The sequence below is a fragment of the Monodon monoceros genome, unplaced genomic scaffold (assembly GCF_005190385.1).
Source record: "Monodon monoceros isolate NGI ecotype Baffin Bay Population unplaced genomic scaffold, NGI_Narwhal_1 Super_Scaffold_6, whole genome shotgun sequence".
Classification (NCBI taxonomy): Eukaryota; Metazoa; Chordata; class Mammalia; order Artiodactyla; family Monodontidae; genus Monodon; species Monodon monoceros.
The window spans coordinates 49699063-49721372 of NW_021703783.1; the positions used below are offsets into that span (position 1 = coordinate 49699063).

The 22310-nt window shown below is 38.1% G+C and overlaps 1 protein-coding gene across 4 annotated transcripts in view; it reads left to right on the forward strand.

The window, feature by feature from the left end:
• The first annotated feature begins 207 nt into the window (after window positions 1-207).
• LEMD3 (LEM domain containing 3) overlaps window positions 208-22310 on the forward strand; it is a 69663-nt gene continuing 47560 nt past the window's right edge. For all 4 annotated transcript variants that reach the window (XM_029204715.1, XM_029204716.1, XM_029204714.1 and 1 more), the window contains exon 1: window positions 208-1777. In XM_029204715.1, the coding sequence (XP_029060548.1) occupies window positions 208-1777 (1570 nt within the window). The remainder of the gene's footprint in view (window positions 1778-22310) is intronic.

The window sequence follows — 22310 nt, forward strand, 5'->3', positions numbered from 1 at the left end:
CCGTTAGCACCCCGAGGTGAAAGCGCAGAAGTCTCTGCCGCGCGCGACTCAGGTGGCCCTTTCCCGCTCAGGTGAGCTCCTCCCGCGCCTCCCATTGGCCAAGGCGCCAGTGGCGCTGGGAGGGCGACGCAGTCCGGTCTAGTTCAGGGTCTAGGGCGGCGCGTCACTTCCGGTAGCGCGGAGCTTGTAAAACACCCTGGAGAGAAAATGGCGGCATCAACGGCTTCGGCGCCTCAACAGCTCTCGGATGAGGAGCTTTTCTCTCAGCTCCGCCGTTACGGCCTGTCTCCTGGCCCAGTGACGGAGAGCACCCGCCCGGTCTACCTCAAGAAGCTGAAGAAGCTTCGAGAGGAAGAGCAGCAGCAGCACCGGTCCGGGGGCCGCAGCACCAAGACGCGGAACAGTAATAACAATAACACAGCAACCGCCACGGTCGCCGCCGCGGCAGCAGCGGCGGCGGCCGTGGGGATGGGGGTCCGGCAGGTCTCAGGCGACCTCTCCTACTTACGGACTCCTGGAGGCTTGGGCCGGATCTCGGCTTCTGGCCCGGAGAGCCCCTTGGGAGGGCCCGGGGGCGCCTCGGCCGCCCCCACGGCTGGCAGCAAAGTACTGCTGGGCTTCAGCTCGGACGAGTCGGACGTGGAGGCCAGTCCCCGGGACCAGGCCGGCGGCGGCGGCGGGGGCGGCGGCGGCGGCGGCTGCGGCGGCGGGAGGAAAGACCGGGCTCCGCTCCAGTATCGCGGGCTCAAACCGACGTCGGCGCCCCTGGCCTCCAGCGAGGTGACTAACAGCAACTCGGCCGAGCGGAGGAAGCCCCACTCGTGGTGGGGGGCCAGGAGGCCGGCGGCTGCCGAGCTGCAGAGCCCGTCGGGGAGAGATGGGGCGGCGGATGACGGGGAGCAGGAGGGAGAGGACGGCGAGGATAGGGACCCGGAGGCAGAGGAGCCGCTGTGGTCCGGCCGGACCGTGAATGGCAGCCGGCTTCTCCCCTACAGCTGCCGGGAGAACTATTCGGACTCGGAAGAAGAGGAGGACGACGACGTGGCCTCCAGCAGACAGGTATTGAAGGACGACTCCCTTTCCCGGCATCGGCCCAGGCGGGGCCATAGTAAGCCTCTCTCTCCCCTGCCTGCGAAATCGGCCGGCGGCCGACTGGAGACCTCAGTTCAGGGAGGGGGAGGAATCGCGATGAATGACAGGGCGGCGGCCGCTGGGAGTCTAGACAGGAGCCGAAACGTCGAAGAGTCGTCGGCGGCGGCGGCGGCGGCGGCGGCGGAGCAGGGAGGAGGGTTTGATCCCCCGGACTCCAGCCCCATTCCTAGATACCGCGTTAACGCTAAGAAACTGGCCCCTCTCCTCGAGCCACCGCTCGCGGACGTGGACTCAACCTTGGATTCGTCCACAGGCTCCCTTCTTAAAACCAATAATCATATCGGCGGTGTGGCCTTCGGCGTGGACTCCCCCAGGATTTTTTCCAACAGCCTCCCTCCCAGTGCGGCGGTGGCCGCCTCTGGTTCACTCAGGATCAATCACTCGAATCACACGGGCTCCAATCATACCTACCTGAAGAACACATATAACAAACCGAAGCTTTCCGAACCTGAGGAGGAACTTCTCCAGCAATTTAAACGGGAGGAGGTGTCCCCAACTGGGAGTTTCAGTGCCCACTACTTGTCGATGTTTCTCTTAACTGCTGCCTGCCTATTTTTCCTCGTATTGGGACTGACTTACCTAGGAATGAGAGGGACAGGAGTCTCCGAGGATGGAGGACTCAGCAGTAAGTATTAAACCCCGTGGGGAAGGCAACAAAGGGAATGTTGTTAGTGGTCGGCTCTCACCGCACTGGGCGTTTTACCCGAGGTGACTTCTGTCTGCAAGAACATGGTTTAATAGTGAAACACAACAGATGGAGTGCATTCGTATCATCTTTCTTTAAGAAAGAACATGATTACCACGATAAGAATGATAATCCCATGGCTGGTTTTAAGATTTTTCTGTATGAAGTATTGGGAAATTCAGAACATCTTATAAAAGAACAAAATATTACAAGCAAGTCTGTTAGTAAAATGCATTTATTTATACGTGTGACTTAAATTTTCTTTTGGCCTTAAATAACCATATGTGGAGTTGCCAATCCAATTACTCAACAGTTTGGAGGTATTTTGATTGTTCAGGGGCATCATAAATGCAGTGGGTTTTTTGTTTGTTTTTGTTTTCCCAAATTGAGTTGTGGTTCTAAAAGGCAATGTAAGATCTCTTGAAATTCTGGTTAAATGTTTTGTAGTATTAAGTATATGTGTAGGTAGTTCTGTAATTTCTTTAAAGTGAATGAATACAGATAGAAAGTAAGAAGGCATACCTCTACATTGATTTCCCAGCCCGAAGCACCTCCCCTTCCACCAGTGAAAAAAAACTGCAGGGGTTTGCAGTCAGGTTAATCTGGATTGGTCTCCAGGCCCTGCCTTTTACTTGCTAAATGTCTGTAGGCAGGTGTGTTCACTCATTCATTAAGCCAGCATCATCTGTGCTGTCCTTCAACACAGGAAGAAGGTGAATACTGATGGCTTTGTGTTCTATGAAGGAAATAAGGATGGAGTAATTGGTGTATTCTACTTTAGAGATAGAGAGAGTAGGAACTATTTGAAGTGAGCCCTGAAGCAGAAGAAGGCAACGGCCTTGTAGGAGACTGGAGAGCATTCTGGGCAGAGATTACAAGAGGAGGAGGAAAGGCCTTGAGTTGAGCAAGAGCCTTCCTGTAGGTTATAGTACCTTGAGCGAGGGGGAGTGAGCCAGGGTTTAAGCTTCCCTTGCAAAATCTGTAAAACGATGCTAATCTTGATTAGAATAATGCCTGGGAAGATTAAAAGAGAGAAAGTAAATTTAGTGCGTGGTGGACTGCTGAATACATAATTTCTCAATGTTAGGTCCTTCTCCCCTCCCCCTGCCCCCTGAAAATTCCTGCCCTTTTCACCCAGCATGAATTCGCTGTATCATGATTTGTATTTATAAAATTGGCTTACTCTTATTTTATTTCAAAATAGTGAATGATGCAGTTAGCAGATTTAAAGAGCGGAGTGAAAATAGTGTAAGCTTTGGTTTGGTATGGCCAATTCTAAGATAGTCAAATAATAGATTATGATATTCCTTAACTAGAGGATTTAGAAGAGGGCTGAAATCCAGCACGCACTGTAAATTGGTACCCTGGGAGCAAGAGTGATATATTGTATCCTGCCCCAGATATTGGAGAGAGACAAGAAGTAAGGTCACACTAGAAGTTATACTAGTAAAGTTCACATAAATGACATTACCCATGAGCAGTGCCTTCCTGCATGTTTGTTTCTCCAACAGAACTTGGTGTGTTCTGGCCCTTTTCTAAGAACTAAAGGCTTTGCACATATTATCACTCAATCTGCTCAGCAACTCACAGAGGTAGATGGTGTCATCGTCACTCTAGAGATGAGGACAGTGAGACTCGAAGTTAAGAAATGTACCCACAGTTGAGCAGCTAGTGAGTGATAGGACTGAGATTTGGTTTCAGATTTTTTTCAACTATTAAGCCCATACTACTTTGGGTATTGTTTATAGAGAGCTTTCTAATAGGAAGCTTTTTTTTTTTTTTTTTTTGCGGTACGCGAGCCTCTCACTGTTGTGGCCTCTCCCGTTGCGGAGCACAGGCTCCGGACGCGCAGGCCCAGTGGCCATGGCTCACGTGCCTAGTCGCTCCGTGGCATGTGGGATCTTCCCGGACCGGGGCACGAACCCGTGTCCCCTGCATCGGGGACTCAACCACTGCGCCACCAGGGAAGCCCTAGAGAGCTTTCTAAATAAGAGGATACTTTTATTAGAATTAAGGAAATAATTGAATACTTGGTAGGATTTCATACAGAATTAGTGATGTGCACAATCCTCAACTAAGGTGACTTGTCACATCTTTCTTGTCACTATTAAGATGAATGGCTAAAATTTTCTTATGTACCAAACTTTCAAATGGAATAGAAAGGGATAGGATTGCTAGGGCTTAGGTACCTGCCCTCCCCACCTCCACCACTGTGGAAGGAAGGAAATTATAAAGTGGTTTGCCCTTTAATAAATGGTAAATATGAGGTAGCTTGGGTGATGGAAAGAACAGTGGCTAAGAGGTAAAGGATCTGGGTCCTAGGACTTGACAAAATGACCTTAGTCAAGTTAACTTCTGAGCCTCATTCTTATATATTAAATGGGACTAATAATTTCTGCTGTCTATGGGGTTGTTGTGAGGATCAAATGAGATAGTTTGTAAACAAGTTCAAAGTGATATTCAGAAGTTTAGATAAAATTTGTTGTATTCCTGGTAAACTACAGTATATATGTAAAGAGAAATAGTTAAGTCATTTCCCTAAATACTTAGTAGTGTATTACTTACCTATTCAAAATTTAATTTTTATTAAATTCTATTAAATACACATTGTAGACATTGATACAGACATTTGAGTCAAAGTGTGATCAATCCTTAAATGTAATATATACTTGACCTATTGTGTATCCTGGTAGAAAGAAGTGCCTGTTAGTTCAGTTAGTTTGCACACCTAACGGTGAATAACTTCACTCCCTATATCTGTGTATTCTGAATCCTTTGTCATATTATAATAGTTAGCCAGTGCTTAACTGTAGGGTTCATTGGTCAGATAGTGTGCTTAAGGAAATAGTTTTACTTTGAGTAATAATTTCACCAGAAGATTGTAGGTTATATGTGAGAATAAGCTTTAGTAAGCTTTCATTAGTTATCATTTAAATTATGTATAGCATATAATAGATTAGCCTTTTAAATAGTTCCTAATCATTTGTTCTTTAAAAACTTCTCATCAGTACCCTAATTTTATTAATTAAGTTACCTTTTATTAAATTACTATGAGTGTCTGCTTTCTCATCTGTAAAACTAGGGAGTTGGCTTAGATGATGTCTATGTTCTTTCCAGCTCTATGGTTTAAGATTCTGACTTTGAACTGCCCTACCAAAACAGCTCAAGGATCAGCCTGCAGTCAGATTAGATCAAGACAACCCACCAAAAGAAAATAGAGAGGCAGAATAGATTAACTTTCTTAGGCTCATCTGATCATTATTAAAAGTTGTTTTTCAGTTACAAAAGACATGATTTTTGTAGAAAATTTGAATAGAGATCTATGAAGCAAAAAATGAATCAGTATTGTTTACCTCTCCTCCTAGTCTCACACTCACCCCTGGCATAAATAAGTTCAAATAATAAATTAGAACTTTCTTTATGCTTTTCATGTAAATACATGCATTCATATATATGTACGTGTGTGTGCACATACACATTTTCATTCAACAGTAGAGTGCCTGCTATGTGCCAAGCACTATTTTAAGCAGCAGGAATATGTGGAGAACAAGGCAGATGAAATCTCTCTTCTCATGGAGCTTACATTCTAGGGGGGAAGATAAGCAACTAAACAAATAAGAATTTCAGATAGTTGCTAACACAAGGTAATGATAGTAACTTGAAAGGCATAAAACAGTCTGAATTTTATTTTAAGTAACATCCTACTATACATATTCTTCAATTTCTTTTTTCACTTAGTATTGTATAATGGGTAACTTTTCTTATAGTAAGTTTAAGTACAAAGGCATAATTTAAAAATCTCACATTTCACTGGTCCCTTTCTAGCCCTATAAAAATGCTAAAATCTCTGCCATCTTGAAAATGTTCTTTAACCCTCTGTTCTCTAGCTCTTAGTCTCATCTCAGTCAAGATTACTCTTTCCTCCCCTGCCATTCACTCAACCCCTGTCTAGTTTAGCTTTTTTTTTTTTAACCATCCATTCCTCTGTAACCTCTCTGTCACCAGTTACTCAATTGCCAACCGAGAGAAGCTTTAAAGTTCTTCTCTTCACCTCTTTGATACATTCAATACATTGACAATTCCCTTCTTCGTGAAACTCTCTCCTTTCCAAACTTCTGTATCACCACTCTCTTCTACTTTTCATTTATTTGTCTGCCTGTGTTTTAAATATTGGTGGTCTCTGGAACTCTTATCCTTTCGTACAGTTTTCCTAGTCAGTTTCATCCACTCTACTGGCTAATACCTCCCAATTTTATATTTTCATCTTAAATTTTTCTCTCTTGGGTTCTAGACTTAACCATTTATTAGACAATTTCTTCTGGATGTACCAGAAGTACTAACACCATCTGTACTCAACAGCTTTACTTCCTTTTAGCTTGTTTCTCCTGTTTTGTTCCCTGTTTTAGTTAATGGCATTTCTATCCACCCAGAGCTCAAGCTAAAAACCTTGAATTTGCCTTGATTCCTTCCTTTCCTCCATCTTCCTACCAAACCTCAAACCACAGTTTATCTTGTTACCAAATCCTGTAGTTTTACTTGCTACCTATCTTTTGACTCAATCTATTTCTCTCCATTCCCCACTGCTCTAGGCTAGTCTTTTGCCTGAACTGATGTAGCAGTCTTCTAACAGTTGTCCGTGCTTCTCGGCTGTAGCTCTTCCCGTCTGTTTTTCAGTGTCAGAGCAATATTTCTAAAATAAGAATGCAGTAATTCTTTGATGCTTAAAATTACTCAGTGGCTTTCCCTTACTCATTGGATAGAATGTAAACTCCTTGGCTAAACTGTTCATGATCTAAGTATGCCTGCTCTTTCTAGCTTCATTTCTTAGCAGTCCCTGTTATCACACTTTACTTTCTGGAAAACTGGAACTTTCTGGAACACTTTCTGGTGTTCATTGAATATGTCACTGAGATTTTTGTGCCTTTGTGCATGTGCAGGTTGTTTCTTCCTCTCTATTAACTGCTATTCATTCTTAAAAGTCTCACCTCTGGGGCTTCCCTGGTGGCGCAGTGGTTGAGAATCTGCCTGCTAATGCAGGGGACACGGGTTCGAGCCCTGGTCTGGGAGGATCCTACATGCCGTGGAGCAACTAGGCCCATGAGCCACAACTACTGAGCCTGCGCGTCTGGAGCCTGTGCTCCGCAACAAGAGAGGCCGTGATAGTGAGAGGCCCGCGCACCGCGATGAAGAGTGGCCCCCGCTTGCCACAACTAGAGAAAGTCCTCGCACAGAAGCGAAGACCCAACACAGCAAAAATTAATTACCCCCAACATCTTAAAAAAAAAAAAAGTCTCACCTCTGGATGTCTTTTCTGTCTCCCTATCCTCTTTACCCTAAAGTTTGGCCCATGATTCTCTACTCAAAGAAGATCTTATGCATCCTTCATAGCATTTATTTCATGTTTATAATTGTGTATGTCCACTGTGCCAGATAGATTACAGCTCCTTGAGGTAATGTTTCTACAGGAGGAATTGAGTACACTGAAAAAGAGCACAGGCTCTTTCATTTCTCTCTCTTGACCACAGGGTCATGAGCCTGGATGACTGAGAGAACGGTAATACCATTGACAGGAATTAGAGATGTTGAAAAGGGATCTTTTTGCAGGGAAGGCGGCATAGGGAAAATGAGTTTATTTGGGGCTTATTTTTTGAGTTATTCAAGTATGCTGTAGGCTATGGTAATTATATAATTGGATTAAAGATGAGAGACTGATGCCTAATGTGAAAGTAAAGTACTGTTTACTAAAGGAATAGATACCTTTTTAATATTTGTTTCTTCTTTTCGTGTGGGTGTTTTGTTCTTAAAGACAAGACTGAGTGCTGCAAAAGATACCATAGTTTTTTAAAAATTACAGTTTTACTTTTTCAAGTAGTTAGACTAGCCAAAAGGTCAAAACTTTGAATCTGTAATGAAATGGGCATAAGGATTTTGAAAAGTAGTTGTTGCCCTCATTCTTGAAGAATGAAAGCTGAGTGAGAAGTTGACTACTTTGTAAGAACAAAAAAATTCTTAGACCTCTAAGAATATTCCTGGGAATACCAGGGGATTGCATATCCCAGTCTGGTGATTCGAGAAATTAAAATCTACTATGTAAAAATGTCTTTCATCTGAAACATCTCTAGCATAATTTAAAATAAAAATCATCAGAGTGAAAACTTGTAAGTTCCCTATGAGTGTATTCATGGAGCCTAGTTTGAAACATTGGCATAGATATCAGGGCTTGGATCATTAAAGAGGCAACCTGGGTTTGAATTTGGGCCCTTCCTCTTGTTAGCTTTTTTATTAAAGGCAAGTTGCTGAACCCCTGTAAACCTCAATATTCTCATCTGTAAAATAGAGTTAAGTGAGAATTAAATGAAATAATGCATGTAAAGAACTCGACTCAGCACATGACACATAGGAATAATAATAACAGCAGCTAACCCTTATGTAGCACTTTGTGCCAAGCACTGAGCCTAAACAATTATAATTGTCAGGTAATCTTCATGAGGCAGGTATTTATCCCATTTTATAGGTAAAGAAACTGAGACACAGAGAAGTTACATAACTTGCCTAGGGTCATGAGTGCAGAGGCAGTATTTGGACTCAGATAGTGGCACTTAACCACTCTGCTAGATTGCCTTTTAATATGTGCAAGTACATAAGGGCTCTGTATATGTTCTCCACTATTATTATTATCTAGGAAATTATGAAAGATATGGATGGGTGAAGCTGCTTAATGCATGAAATCCTAGAAGTGCCAAGGATAATCTTTGAAACCTAACAACATTAGTACAAGAAGGTACAAATTTGTACTCACTTGACGATTAGGAATCATGTGGAACTGTTTATCCTTCTATAAGGTTTTAGATTAATTAATTCATTGATATATGAGGAGGGCAGTCTGCTATAATATAATACAAATTATATAATATGTAAAACTATAAGGCATATAATACTATCTCTAATTTTTAAAAGATTTGCATAGTCTCAAAACTGGTGGGGATAGTGGTCCTCTGATTTGCATTACCACTTTTTAAAAAAAATTTTTTTAAATTATTTTATTTTTATTTTTTTTGGCCACGTGGTGTTCCCTGACCAGGGATCGAACCCACACCCCCTGCGTTGGAAGCACAGAGTCTTAACTACTGGACCACCAGGGGAGTCCCCTGCATTACCACTTTAAAACTTAGGTTTTCCATTGTTTATTTTCAAGATGTAAAAATCTTTTAGTACATTTGTTCTCCCTTTTTTTGCACCTTTTACAAAAGCTTTGAATGTATTTTTCCCTATGCGTATATTTGTTTCAATGGGAATGAAGCATTCTGTAATTTCAGGGATGTTTTAAAAAATTAGATATTTTTATGATTCCTCAGTAGAGTTATGAAGTTTTAAAATAGCTTCTCCTCGCTCACTAATCATTCTATATATTTACCTATCTGAAAAATATTTTATATAAATAAAAGGAACCTCAGAGCAAAGAGGTTATAACGTCAGTGCAAAGAGATATTTAGATTATAAGAGTATAAAAATGAAGTATACCTTGGACTTCCCTGGTGGTGCAGTGGTTAAGAATCCTCCTGCCAATGCAGGGGACATGGGTTTGAGCCCTGGTCTGGGAAGATCCCACATGCTGTGGAGCAACTAAGCCCATGCGCCACAACTACTGAGCCTGTGCTCTAGAGCCCACGAGCCACAACCGCTGAGCCCACGTGCCGCAACTACTGAAGCCCGCGAGCCTAGAGCCCATGCGCCGCAACAAGAGAAGCCACCACAGTGAGAAGTGTGCGCACTGTAACAAAGAGTAGCCCCTGCTCGCTGCAACCAGAGAAAGCCCGTGCGCAGCAACGAAGATCCAACGCAGCCAAAAATTAAATAAGTAAATAAATAAATAAATAATGAAGTATACTTTAAACTTTTGGAAATCTGTAAAATATATGGTAAGCAAGTAGTAGTAACTTCTTTACGAAAAGCATATTACTAATGGTATATCTTTATTCTAATCCTGTATTAATTTATTATACACTAAAAATTGCTACTGTTTAATTTGGGAATCCAGCACAATACTAATTGTAGAAATTATAACATGTATTATCTCATAACTTTATTTTTTTTATTTTCTCATAACTTTATATTTTGGCTTTCATACTCAGAATTTATTTTTAACAGATTTTAAAGTGAACCAGTAGCAGTATATTTGGATTTTGCTGTTTTAATAATGCATGTTTTAACCTGAATCACACAAGTGATAGTTAAAAAAAATACGTAAAATTTGATCTAATTAATATTCTTTATTAGCATCACTGTCAAAAATAATTTTTAAAAAAGAGTTGAACATGCAGGGGCTTCCCTGGTGGCGCAGTGGTTGAGAGTCCGCCTGCCGATGCAGGGGACACGGGTTCGTGCCCTGGTCTGGGAAGATCCCACATGCCGTGGAGTGGCTGGGCCCGTGAGCCATGGCCGCTGGGCCTGCACGTCTGGAGCCTGTGCTCCGCAACAGGAGAGGCCACAACAGTGAGAGGCCCGCGTACCGCAAAAAAAAAAAAAAAAAAAGTTAAAATAAGGCTGGGTGCAAAACTGCAAGTTGAGTGATAAGTGATTAAGTATACACCAACAGTTGGTCTCCTGTCCTGAATATACATGAATGGAAGAAAATCCTTTAGGAGCCATGGGCATTTTAATACATAGTACATCAATTTTGTTTTGCAGTTAGAGACCCCTTTTATTTGTGTATATATGTACAAAAGGTATTTGCTGATTGTGGCTAATTCCTGAAAGCACTTTATACTTATAAAGGAAGCTTTTGCTCTGTAGGAATTCACCTAGGTATAATTTTTTTTAATGTTCATTTATTTATTTATTTATTTTTTCTTATTAGTCATCCATTTCATACACATCAGTGTATACATGTCAACCTAGGTATAATTTTTTAAACACATATAAAGAGGGTCATTGAAATCAATTAGCAGGAGGAACTCTTAGAATATTTGTTTCTTCCAGTCCCTGGGCTATGGCTTAGAACCTTGGTTAACCTTGGTAATGACTTCTGGGTTTAGAAGGACACCTACTACAGTAACACAAATGCTTTCTTGCTTGATTTAGTTCTCCTGTTCATTCATCCATTTACTCACTCATAAATTATTTACTGAGTGCCTACTATGTGATACCGGAAGACGAGTATATACTTTTTAGAATTGTAGGAGGGATACTCTTTCCCCAGCACACTGCCTCCCTCCCCCTCCCAGCCCCGCCATTCTCTTCTTTTTCCTAAAATGCACTAGCTAGCCTTCAGAACTGAGATTTGGTTACTGTGCAACATTGTTTCAGACTTGTCCATTGTGACTCCAGAAACATGACTTTAAAAATTAGTTTCTGCAAATTTGGGTATGCCCTATGATAAAGTTTACTACAAAAGAAATAGTTTCATTTCTTACAGGATTTTAGAAGTAATTTAAGAGTAAAAAAGGAAGAGACATGAAGAATGAATTTGTCAAAAATGAAAATATTATCAATTTGAAATGTTTATGATTGTGGTTTAAGATGTTCTAGAAATGTTCTTATGCTTATGACAAAAGACTTACTTTGTTTTTTTAATATAAGAAAATCACCTTTAAATGTCCCTTCTTTTAGATTCTAAAGCCTTAAATGATAAAAGCCTTTATTGAGAACTTTCTATGTGTGAGCACCTTTATATTAATTTCCATGAGGGAAACTATTAATATTATCTCCATGAGAAAACTGAAATATAGAGGGAATAGGGTTAGGTGTGACTTGTCTTAAGATCCCACAGCTACTAAGTTTTAAAGCCAGCATTTGAACCCATGATCTGACTAAGGGTCCACAGTCTTAGCCACTGGGAAGCCGTAGATTTTCTTATTTATCTTTTCTCACCTACTAGCTTTATTTGGGCAGGTAAATCGCTTGGGACCTCTGGGCTTTGGTTTTTGCATCTGTCAAATGAGGGAATAGTAAAATCAGCTCTTCCAGCCAGTGACTTTTGTAGGGAACTGATGTGATAATGTCTATGGAAATGCTTTGGAGAAATTAGAAGTGATGTATAAATATATATTTTTAATGCTGTAAGTTAGAATTTCCCAGCTATAGTAGTTTAATTTAAGCAGCACGTGTTCAGCACTATGACATGTCCTGTCGGTAATGTTAATAAGTAATGGAAGAGTTGGTTAAATTTATAGTTATCAGTATTTTTTTAGACTTTCTCTCAGGTTGTCTGAGCAGATAAAAGGAATCATCTTTTTACATTACCTAGTTAGTGCCTTATCTCTAGGTGCTGAAAAAGAATTTTCTGTCTTTGCAGTTATATTAATGTAATAGATTATGAAGCACAATTTGAAACTAGATTTTAGCTTCCTGGACTGCTAGAAGGTAGACTTGCTAATAGGAAAGACAGAGATGGGATACATTGCTTTAATCCAAAATATAGTAGTGAATTTGAGACAGAAAAACATTTCTTAGGAATATGGATGAGTCTTCTGTTAACATTATCTGAAGGACAGACAGTACTTGCAGCTGGTAGAGAAGAATGGCCTGTCACATTGCTGTTCTTCATCCAGTTTGTAAGATACCATGAGTACTGTTATTGGTAAAGTGGGAAGGTGAGCTGTGTCCCCATGAATAGACAATAGATTGAATGGGGGTAATCAAGAAATTGGGGGGATGAAATAAAATGAAGTTGATAAACATTAAAATCATGCTAATTAAATTATAAGGAATTTAAAGTACATTAGGATCTTAAGTCTCCTAGATAAAAGATGTGGTTTCAGACCAGAGCTGTCTAATAGAAATATAAACCACATGTGTAATTTTAGTTTTTCCAGTAGCCATATTAAAATGTAAAAAGAAACAGGTGAAGTTAACTTTAATAATAGATTTTACTTAATCTGGTAATCTAGAATATTATCATTTCAACATAATCAGTTTAAAAATTATTGAGATATTTTACATTCTTTTTTTGTATTAACATTCTATTTTATACCTACAGCCTGTCTCAAATCAGCCTAGCTAAATTTCAAGTGCTCAATGGCCACATGTGGCTAGTGGCTACTATATAGGATAGCGCAGCTCTAGACTGCCCTGAGTTATGGAGTTATATTGTTGGTTTAATGAGATCTAACAGCTACTGATTTTTGAATCTTACAATGTGCCTTGCATTGTGTTCTCTATAATATTTTCAGTTAATCTTTATAATAACTCCATGATGCAGATTTTACTCTTCTCATGTTATAAATACAGTGATGTATAAGAGATGTTAATTTGTTTAAGGTCTAAGGTCAAACAGGTAGTCTGTAGGAGAGCAGGGATTTAAAACCAAGTCTGACCCCAAAATTCTTGTCCTTTTCATTGTATTGCACTGTTTTAAAGCATGACCACTTACCTAAGGCAGGTTGGTGTATGAGATTTAGTTCTTCCACTGCTCAGTTATTTTTGATTCACTGCAGTGACTTTTGATTTAATTAGTCCTTATTTTAAAATATCAATACAGAGCATTTTTAGGTTAAAGTGGAAGAGGTATCCCGTAAATTCTTACTTATATTTCTAATTGGGAATATTCCTTTATATTCTTTTCATCATGTCCTGTTGTAAACTGCTTTGTATAGCTCTTCAAAGTAGACATGTAGGAGGGAGGGATGACCTTTTGATTCTGGCACATGACTCTTTTGGGAGATAAGGGAAAAGTCAGCTACTATTGAGAAAAATGAAACCAGGATGACTAATAAAACTTTTGTTGTAGTAAAAAAAATTTTAAAGGTTTCAGTACCTCACTTTGAGAAAGATTTTGGGATGATCTTATTCATCATGCTCTTTGAATTATAAAAATTATCTCAGTTCTTTTGCATGGTGTTATTTTATGATAGATTTATACTTAGCAACATTAATGAATTTGAGTAATTTCTTTGAATTATGTTTAGATTCATAGACAATGTTTGCTTACAAAGACAAGCTGTTTACTTCTAAATGAAAAAAAATGGACAGTCCTTAATTTTTGAATGGTTGTCTTCCAGATCATGTGTAAAATAGTTGTTTGAACTTGGAACATATCTAACTACACTGTTTCTAAGTTCCCAGGCTAGCCCATAGAAACCTATTTAAAACCATATCCTACTTTAAAAACACTAATTCAAAAAGATACATGCGCTCTAATGTTCACAGCAGCATTATTTACAATTGCCAAGATAAGCAACCTAAGTGTCCATCAACAGATAAATGGATAAAGAGGATGTGGCATATATGTATATATACAATGGAATACTACTCAGCCATAAACAGTAATGAAATTTTGACATTTGCAACAACATGAATGGACTTGGAGGGTATTATGCTAAGTGAAATAAGTCAGAGAAAGACAAATACTCTATGATATTACTTATATGTGGATTCTAAAAAACACAACAAACTAGTGAATATAAGAAAAAAGCAGACTCACAGTTATAGTGAACAAACTAATGGTTACCATGGAGAGGAAAGGGAAGAGGGGCAACGTAGAGGTGGAGGATTAAGAGGTACAAACTATTATGTATAAAATAAGCTACAAAAATATATTGTACAACACAGGGAACATAGCCAGTGTTTTATAACTGTAACTGGAGTATAGCCTTTAAAAATTGTGAATCACCGTATTGTACACCTGTAGCTTATATTGTATAGCAACCATACTTCAATTAAAAAAAACATATCCTGTCTTAGTACTAGTATAGTATTGGTGTAAGTTTTAGGTCCTCAGAGTGTGGGTCATGTTCTGTGGGAGTTGGATTAGGAGGAAGCAAGTTTATTTTTGGCTTTTTACGTTTTCTCTTCTTATACTTTTCTGTCTCTTAATTCCTGTTCTTATGCTGGCCTAAACTTCTTGGCGTTCTACTGTGATCTTGGTTAAACATCTAAGTGCTCAGTACTTCAAATTTTTTCTTTTTTAAAAAAAATTGAGATATAATTGACATATAACATTGTGTTAGTTTAAGGTATACTACGTAATGATTTGATATATGTATGTTTTGTGAAATGATTACCACAATAAATTTAGTTAACATCCGTCACTATATATAGTTATATTCTTGTAATGCGAACTTTTAAGACCTACTCTCTTAGCAGCTTTCATTTATACAGTACAGTATTGTTAAATAGTCACCACACTTTACATTACATCCCCAGGACTTATTCATCTTATAACTGGAAATTTGTACCTTTTGACCACCTTCACCCATTTCACCCACCTCCCTACCCCCAACCTCTGGCTGCCACCAGTCTGCTCTGTTTCTACAAGCTTTTTTTTTTTTTTAGATTCCACATACAAGTGGGATCGTACAGAATTTGTCTTTCTCTGTCTGACTTATTTCATGTAGTATAATGCTCTATAATAAATAGTAGGTCCACTTACTGGGTGCTTGGCAAGTATAAACATACATGTTTACACTTAAGCATTTAAGTCTTAAGCATTTTTTACATGATTTGATAAATGAAGAATCTGTAATGGAAGATTAGGCTAATCGCTCTGTCCAAGGTTATAGATCAGAGAGGGGAGTTGTGGCGTTATGTTGTTGGTTGAACTGTGGCAGTATGATTTGAAAGCTCATCCCCTAACCATTGTACTATACTGCATTTCTCTCTCGCATTCCCTCTTCCCCTTTTACCAAATTGGAACTCTTTATTTTCTCAGTTCAGATACTTTTAGCTAAATGATAGAGAAATCCATTTGATTGAATTAATTCACAGTATTATAGAATTCTGATAATAAAAATGATGTGATTTTATGACAAAATTTGATAATGTGATTATCTTTAGTGAGGATTGAGCCAATATGGAATCAGAACTTAAACCAGCTTCCGTAAGTCATCCTTCATCCTTATATGTATAGTTAGTTGAGTTGCCTACATTTTTCAGTTAGAAGTTAGGTCCATAGTGCTCAACTTATGCGCTGAAAACAATTTGGGAACACCACCCATTACAAGGTATTGTCTGAGGACCTAACAAATGATTTGCCCTTCTCATATTGTTCTATTATTTTTCAACTACGTATCAATACTGCTATGATTAGAATACAAAAAATATATATATTCATGGTAGAATTTTGTCGTATTTTCTTAGTATGTGAATAGTAAAAATACTACTTTGGGGATCTGAACATCTTGATATAAATGAAGAAGTCCTTTTACTTAAAAAGTGAAGAAACACTGCTTAAAGCATGCTATAAGGAAATTGTATATACTGGTTATATTTTAGAATTTGTTTTCAAGACAATCATAGTGAATGTTGGGAAATCAGTTGTAATGTTTAAATGACTGACTGACCAACCTATCAACTGGTAAAAGCCCTTTAATCTTCTCAGAGGTGATTGCACTTTAAATACAAGATCTTTGTTAACCCAGCTTCTCTCTCTGATTAGTGAAATTTTTGGCATTTAGTGTAAAATTCAGGTATTACAAGGTTTTTGGCAGGGAGCCTTGCCTTGGGGTCTTCCATTTCATCTCTTTCTAACTCACAGATTTTCTGAGAACTCTGTCATTTCTTCCCAGTAGCTCCATGGCAGAGACGAATGAGGAATGGAGTAGTGGTATATTGTGTTATTTTGTAAACTGAGTGCCGTCTATTTTTTAATTTCATGCAAAGATTTGGAAAAGAAAAAAATAGCTAAGATTTATTAATCTCTTTTCTCCCCATATTGGTATGCATAGTCACAAAACATCCCATTTTATGTTAGTTTACTAGATAGAGTCTAAGAGAGGGTGACTTGCCTAGGGTCACAAGTCATAAATTTTGGAACAAGTATTCCTTGCTCAGAGAGTTTTTTTTTTTCCATTTTACCTCACTGCCTTTCAGTGTGAAAAGATATTTTTCATTCATCTAAATGACTTAACATCAGAAGTAAGCATTACTTAGTGGAAATTTTTATTTAAATTTTAAAAATTTAATTTATGTTTTAAAGTTTAAAAATTATACTAGGTTGAAATTAATATATTAAAGTTGTAATTATATTAATACTGTGTCATCCAAGAAGGAAAAAGGATAATCATCCAATTACTTTGAAAATATTTAGTACCTTTTAAAAAAATTCTGTAATATTTGAGTTAGAAAATTAGAGAAACTAGAGTGATTTAGTGTCCTTGCCTTTGTTGTAGGCAGAATATCAGTCCAAATACATTATAAAAAAATAGGAATACAACATTCTGTTGGGTTGATTTAGATTGCTTATTTTTTTAAGCAAACACTTCCTATCTTCTTTAAAATTCTTTTTTGGTAATAAATTTTGTAATGGATTTTGTAAATCCATGGTGTATGGATTTTGATGTTTAAAAAGCAAGATTAAATAGCCTATAGTAGGGTGTACAATTTGGAAAAAAAACAGCTTAAAGTAGTAAATCAAAATTCTGGCAAGTCAGTTTGCTAACTAGAGCAGACATAACATGAATATAAATAAATATGTTATCTTGTGCTTTAATTTACAAGACTTTTTTTCTACCAGTTTACTACAGGGTTGTTGCCATACTTTTTTTTTTTTTTGGCTATTTTTGTTAATAAATTCTGTTCTGGGGGAAGGAAGAAGGAAGGTTGCACTGAATAAATAAAAGTAGATAAAGTCAACATTTTTGCCGTATATGATCACCTTAGAGTTTAAAGGACTTTTAGAAGTCACTTTTAGAAGTCACTAGCTACTTTGTGCAGTGGCGTTTGAGAAAAGATGATGTTTTAGTTGGGCTCTTTTGGTCATAAAGACAGTCTTAAGAAACTAAGTGTTTACTCTGGGGATATATGTGGGCTAGGACTGTAAAGACTTTAGGAAATCAATTCAACTCAAGGGGCTCTGGGTCTGTACTTGTGTGTGTGCCTCTGTCTTGTCACTGTCCTAGATTTTGCATGCAATTATTTCACTTAATTCTTAAAACAATCTTAAGAGCCAGGTATTATTAGCATTCCCTTTAGATGAGGAAACTGAGGTTTAGGAGAAACTTGTCTAAAGTCAGTAAGTAGTAGAACCAAGGTTTGAATACCGATAATCTGACTTCCGGTATGGGATCTTTGTCCCTGTACTATACTCTCTACATGATTCTGTATCATAGCCTGTTTTTGTTTTTTGATTTCCTTTGGAATTATCTTCACCACCCCCCAAAAAAGTCTTAATTCTACTAGACCAGGAGTTCTTAACCTCGGTGGTCCCTGAATCTTAAAGAAGCCATAAATGGCCTCCAGGTGAACAGTAACTCCTTGAAATTTTACGCAAATTTTTGAAAGTGTATTCACTTTTCCGGGGATAGGGTCCATAGATTTATCCATTTCTCAAGGGTCTCTGACCCTCCAAAATAGTGAGAATCACTGCACTGTCAGCTGCTCTGGGGAAGGTAGTATGAGTTTTCATCTTTGTATTCCTTAGCATCTGGTTTTTGATTGTTCAAAAATATTTGTTGAAGAGAATTTAACAAATAAGAGATGGTATGTGGGGAAATAAGCTTAAAATTAGTCATAATATGGGAGTCTTAAGGTACCTTGAATGTTTACTAGATGGGTATGAGAGCATCAGTTTTATTTACTTGGTTCAGAAAATTGTTTTGTTACTGACAGGTTCAAATTTCCAGCTCTAGCATATAGTAGTCCTATGAAGTTAGGTTTTTGAAATCAGAGCATGAAGGAAAATTTGTGTGTTCAAAACTGCTGTTGAAAAGTCCCCTAGATTTAGAGGCTGCCATGTGATCTCTCAAGAAGGCCAGTTTTTATTTCCCCCCCATCAATGTAAGAATAGACCATTTTAGTACCTGAAGGAGCACTAAGGAACATAGTACATCTTTAAACATTAGAATCATACTCAGTGTTTGAAATATTCTTAGTTATGAGAGCCACATGGAAATTGAGAGCAGCTGAGGGAATGGCAATATCGCATCTCCCATCTCAGGCTTTGTCTAGGGCACATGCCTATTGACTGTAACAGAGTTACAGTTGTGGGGAAGTGCATGCATTTTTTTTCCCCCTTAAATATTTGTTCACACACATTTATTCCTATTGTCTCTTTCTGCTACAAGTAGAAGTTAGAAGTAGACATTAGGTGAAAATCTGATGATTCCAGCATATGTTGTACTTTCTGTTCATTGTGTTCATGTGGAAGCATGGGTTTTACTCTTAAGGTTTCATATAATATATTTTAACCAACGAAAACATCTCATTTAGCCTAGTTTACCACGTGTTGTAACTGCTTATATTTGTTTTACCTAATATGTTGTTTTTGTTTTTTTTAACCTAATGATGATAAATTCCTCTATTCCCCAAATGACTTTTCATTTTTGTCTGGTTTCTTCCATAGCTAAAAGTCAAGATGTAACTTTTAAGCTTGTTGCTCATAAAGTCAATGTTAGGGATATATATATATTTTTTCTTTTAGCTCCATATTCAGTTTATATGTTAGTTTTGGTCATACTTTAATCTCTGTTCTTTGTCTATGCATATAATGCCTTTTTCCCTTTTATCAGAGCTATGCTCCTTATCCCTGTTTGATGAATGGAATAAGAACTACTGTCTTTTTTTTTTTTTCATTTCTGTTCACCTTTTCATTGCACTGTAGCTTTTCTCTCTCCAGTTTTCTTATTTGCATAATGTCTCTGCTACACAAAACTAAAGTGGTGGTAGTGTTTATCCCTAGTCATTTAAAATGGTAAACACACACATTGTAATTGAGAATGTTACTAAGTAGAAGACCTCATGAATTTAATTTTATGGGAAATGCATGTTTATTTTATTGTGCTGGAGATGGGTTGCGCGGTGTATCACAGATCCCTTTTGGATCTCTAAATTCTCTTTTAGCAATATTCTTTCAGAACAGCTCTCTTTATAACAGTTTCTTTTGTATTCTTGGCAATGTAAACCTTGAGGAAGTGTTATAGCCAGTCTCTAGTGTATAACAGTTAATGTTTAAAATCTCTTAATGCAGTGAGCTGTCACCATGTTTAATAAATTGCAGTATTGCATTAGCATAAATTCCTTTGGGTGCCAAGATATCTGTTGCACAGATGCTTGCTATTATTTATAGGTTTGTTTCTAACCTTTGTGGGTTGACTTACTTTTATATTCATTTGTCACCATGCAGTAGCATAATTCTTTAACTGACATATATGCAAAATAGTTTTCAAGAAGAAACTATGAAAGTACTGAAAAAGCAGATTACTCAAACTTTTGGACCTTGGGCAGTATAAAGCTCCCATAATTTAAGTAGACATATTGCTTTGTCTTTATTTGAATGTGTTCTTATACTGCCTTTCCTCCCAATATTGGGTAAACTGCAGGAGTGTCTTTAGCTGATGAAATTAGATGGAGGCAGCAGCCTAATCATTTCCCTCTGGTTTTGAGTTGATGAGACTAAGGGTGTGTGTGTATGTATGTTTGTTGACGTGGGGAGAAATTATTATCTTTATAGTTTATTTTAGAGTAAGCTGTTGATATTTTCTTAAAGTCTAAGTCTTCTTTTGGATTAAACATTTTTTGAATGGGAACTTCACTTTTATTTGCTAGTCAGATTCAGGAAGCAGTAACTCTATCAGATATTCTTTGAGTTATGGATGCTCTATTAAGATATCAGAATTAATTTTTAGAAGGAATAGACTGACTCATTAAAGTCTTTTAAATGTGATATTTTGATATTTTGTTTTGCTAGTGATCTAATTTGCTAATTTATTGGATTGGCCAAAAAGTTCCTTCAGGTTTTTTAAAAATATCTTTATTGGAGTATAATTGTTTTACAATGTTGTGTTAGTTTCTGCTGTACAACAAAGTGAATCAGCTATATGTAGACATATATCCCCATATCACCTCCCTCATGAGCCTCCCTCCCACCCTCCCTATCCCACTTCTCTAGGTCGTCACAAAGCATCGGGCTGATCTCCCTATGCTATGCAGCAACTTCCCACTAGCTATCTATTTTACGTTTGGTAGTGTCAGTGCTACTCTTTCACTTCATCCCAGCTTCCCCTTCCCCACCTGTGTCCTCAAGTCCGTTGTCTACATCAGAGTCTTTATTCCTGCCCTGACACTAGGTTAATCAGTACCGTTTTTTTTAGATTCCATATATGTGCGTTAGCATACGGTATTTGTTTTTCTCTTTCTGACCTACTTCACTCTGTATGACAGACCCTAGGTCCATCCTCCTCATTACAAATAACTCAATTTCATTCCTTTTTATGGCTGAGTAGTATTCCTTTGTATATATGTGCCACATCTTCTTTATCCATTTGTCTGTCAGTGGACATTTAGGTTGCTTCCATGTCCTGGTTATTGTAAATAGTGCTGCAATGAACATTGTGGCACATGTATCCTTTTTGAATTATGGTTTTCTAAGGGTATATGCCCAGTAGTGGGATTGCTGGGTCATATGGTAGTTCTGTTTTTAGTTTCTTAAGGAACCTCCATACTGTTCTCCATAGTGGCTGTATCAATTGACATTCCCACCAACAGTGCAGGAGGGTTCCCTTTTCTTCACACCCTCTCCAACATCTATTGTTTCTAGGTTTTTTGATGATGGCCATTCTGACTGGTGTGAGGTGATACCTCATTGTAGTTTTGATTTGCATTTCTCTAATGATTAGTGATATTGAGCATCTTTTCATGTGTTTGTGGGCAATCTGTATGTCTTCTTTGGAGAAGTGTCTATTTAGGTCTTCTGCCCATTTTTGGATTAGGTTGTTTGTTCTTTTGATATTGAGCTGCATGAGCTGCTTGTATATTTTGGAGATTAATCCTTTGTCAGTTGCTTCATTTGCAAATATTTTCTCCCATTCTGAGGGTTGTCTTTTCGTCCTGTTTAGGGGTTCCTTTGCTGTGCAAAAGCTTTGAAGTTTCATTAGGTCCCATTTGTTTATTTTTGATTTTATTTCCATTACTCTAGGAGGTGGGTCCAAAAGAATCTTGCTGTGATTTATGTCATAGAGTGTTCTGCCTGTGTTTTCCTCTGAGAGTTTTATAGTGTCCGGCCTTACATTTAGGTCTTTAATCCATTTTGAGTTTGTTCCTTCAGTTTTTAAGTGGAAATAAGAGACACATTTTTCATTTTCACTAAGAACTTTATCGAACAATGTATTCACCCTTTTGTTCCACTACCTTCTGCCATTTTTCAGGCATCTTCATAGTTCCATCTTCCCAAAACTTTTTATCTTTTTGAGCAAAGAACTGTTCCAGGTGCCTTTTACAGTCTTCTGGGGAATTGAAATATTTTCCATTAAGAGAGTTTTGTAAAGACTGAAATAAATGGAAATCCGAAGGTGCAATGTCTGGTGAATAGGCGGATGAATCAGAACTTCCCAGCCAAGCTGTAACAGTTTTGTCTGGTCATCAAAGAAACATGTGGTCTTGCATTATACTGATGGAAGATTATGCATTTTCTGTTGACTAATTCTTGCTGCTTTTCATCGAGTTGGTCCAACTGGGAGCAGTACTTGTTAGAATTAATCGTTTGGTTTTTCCGGAAGGAGCTCATAATAGAGGACTCCCTTCCAATCCCACCATATACACA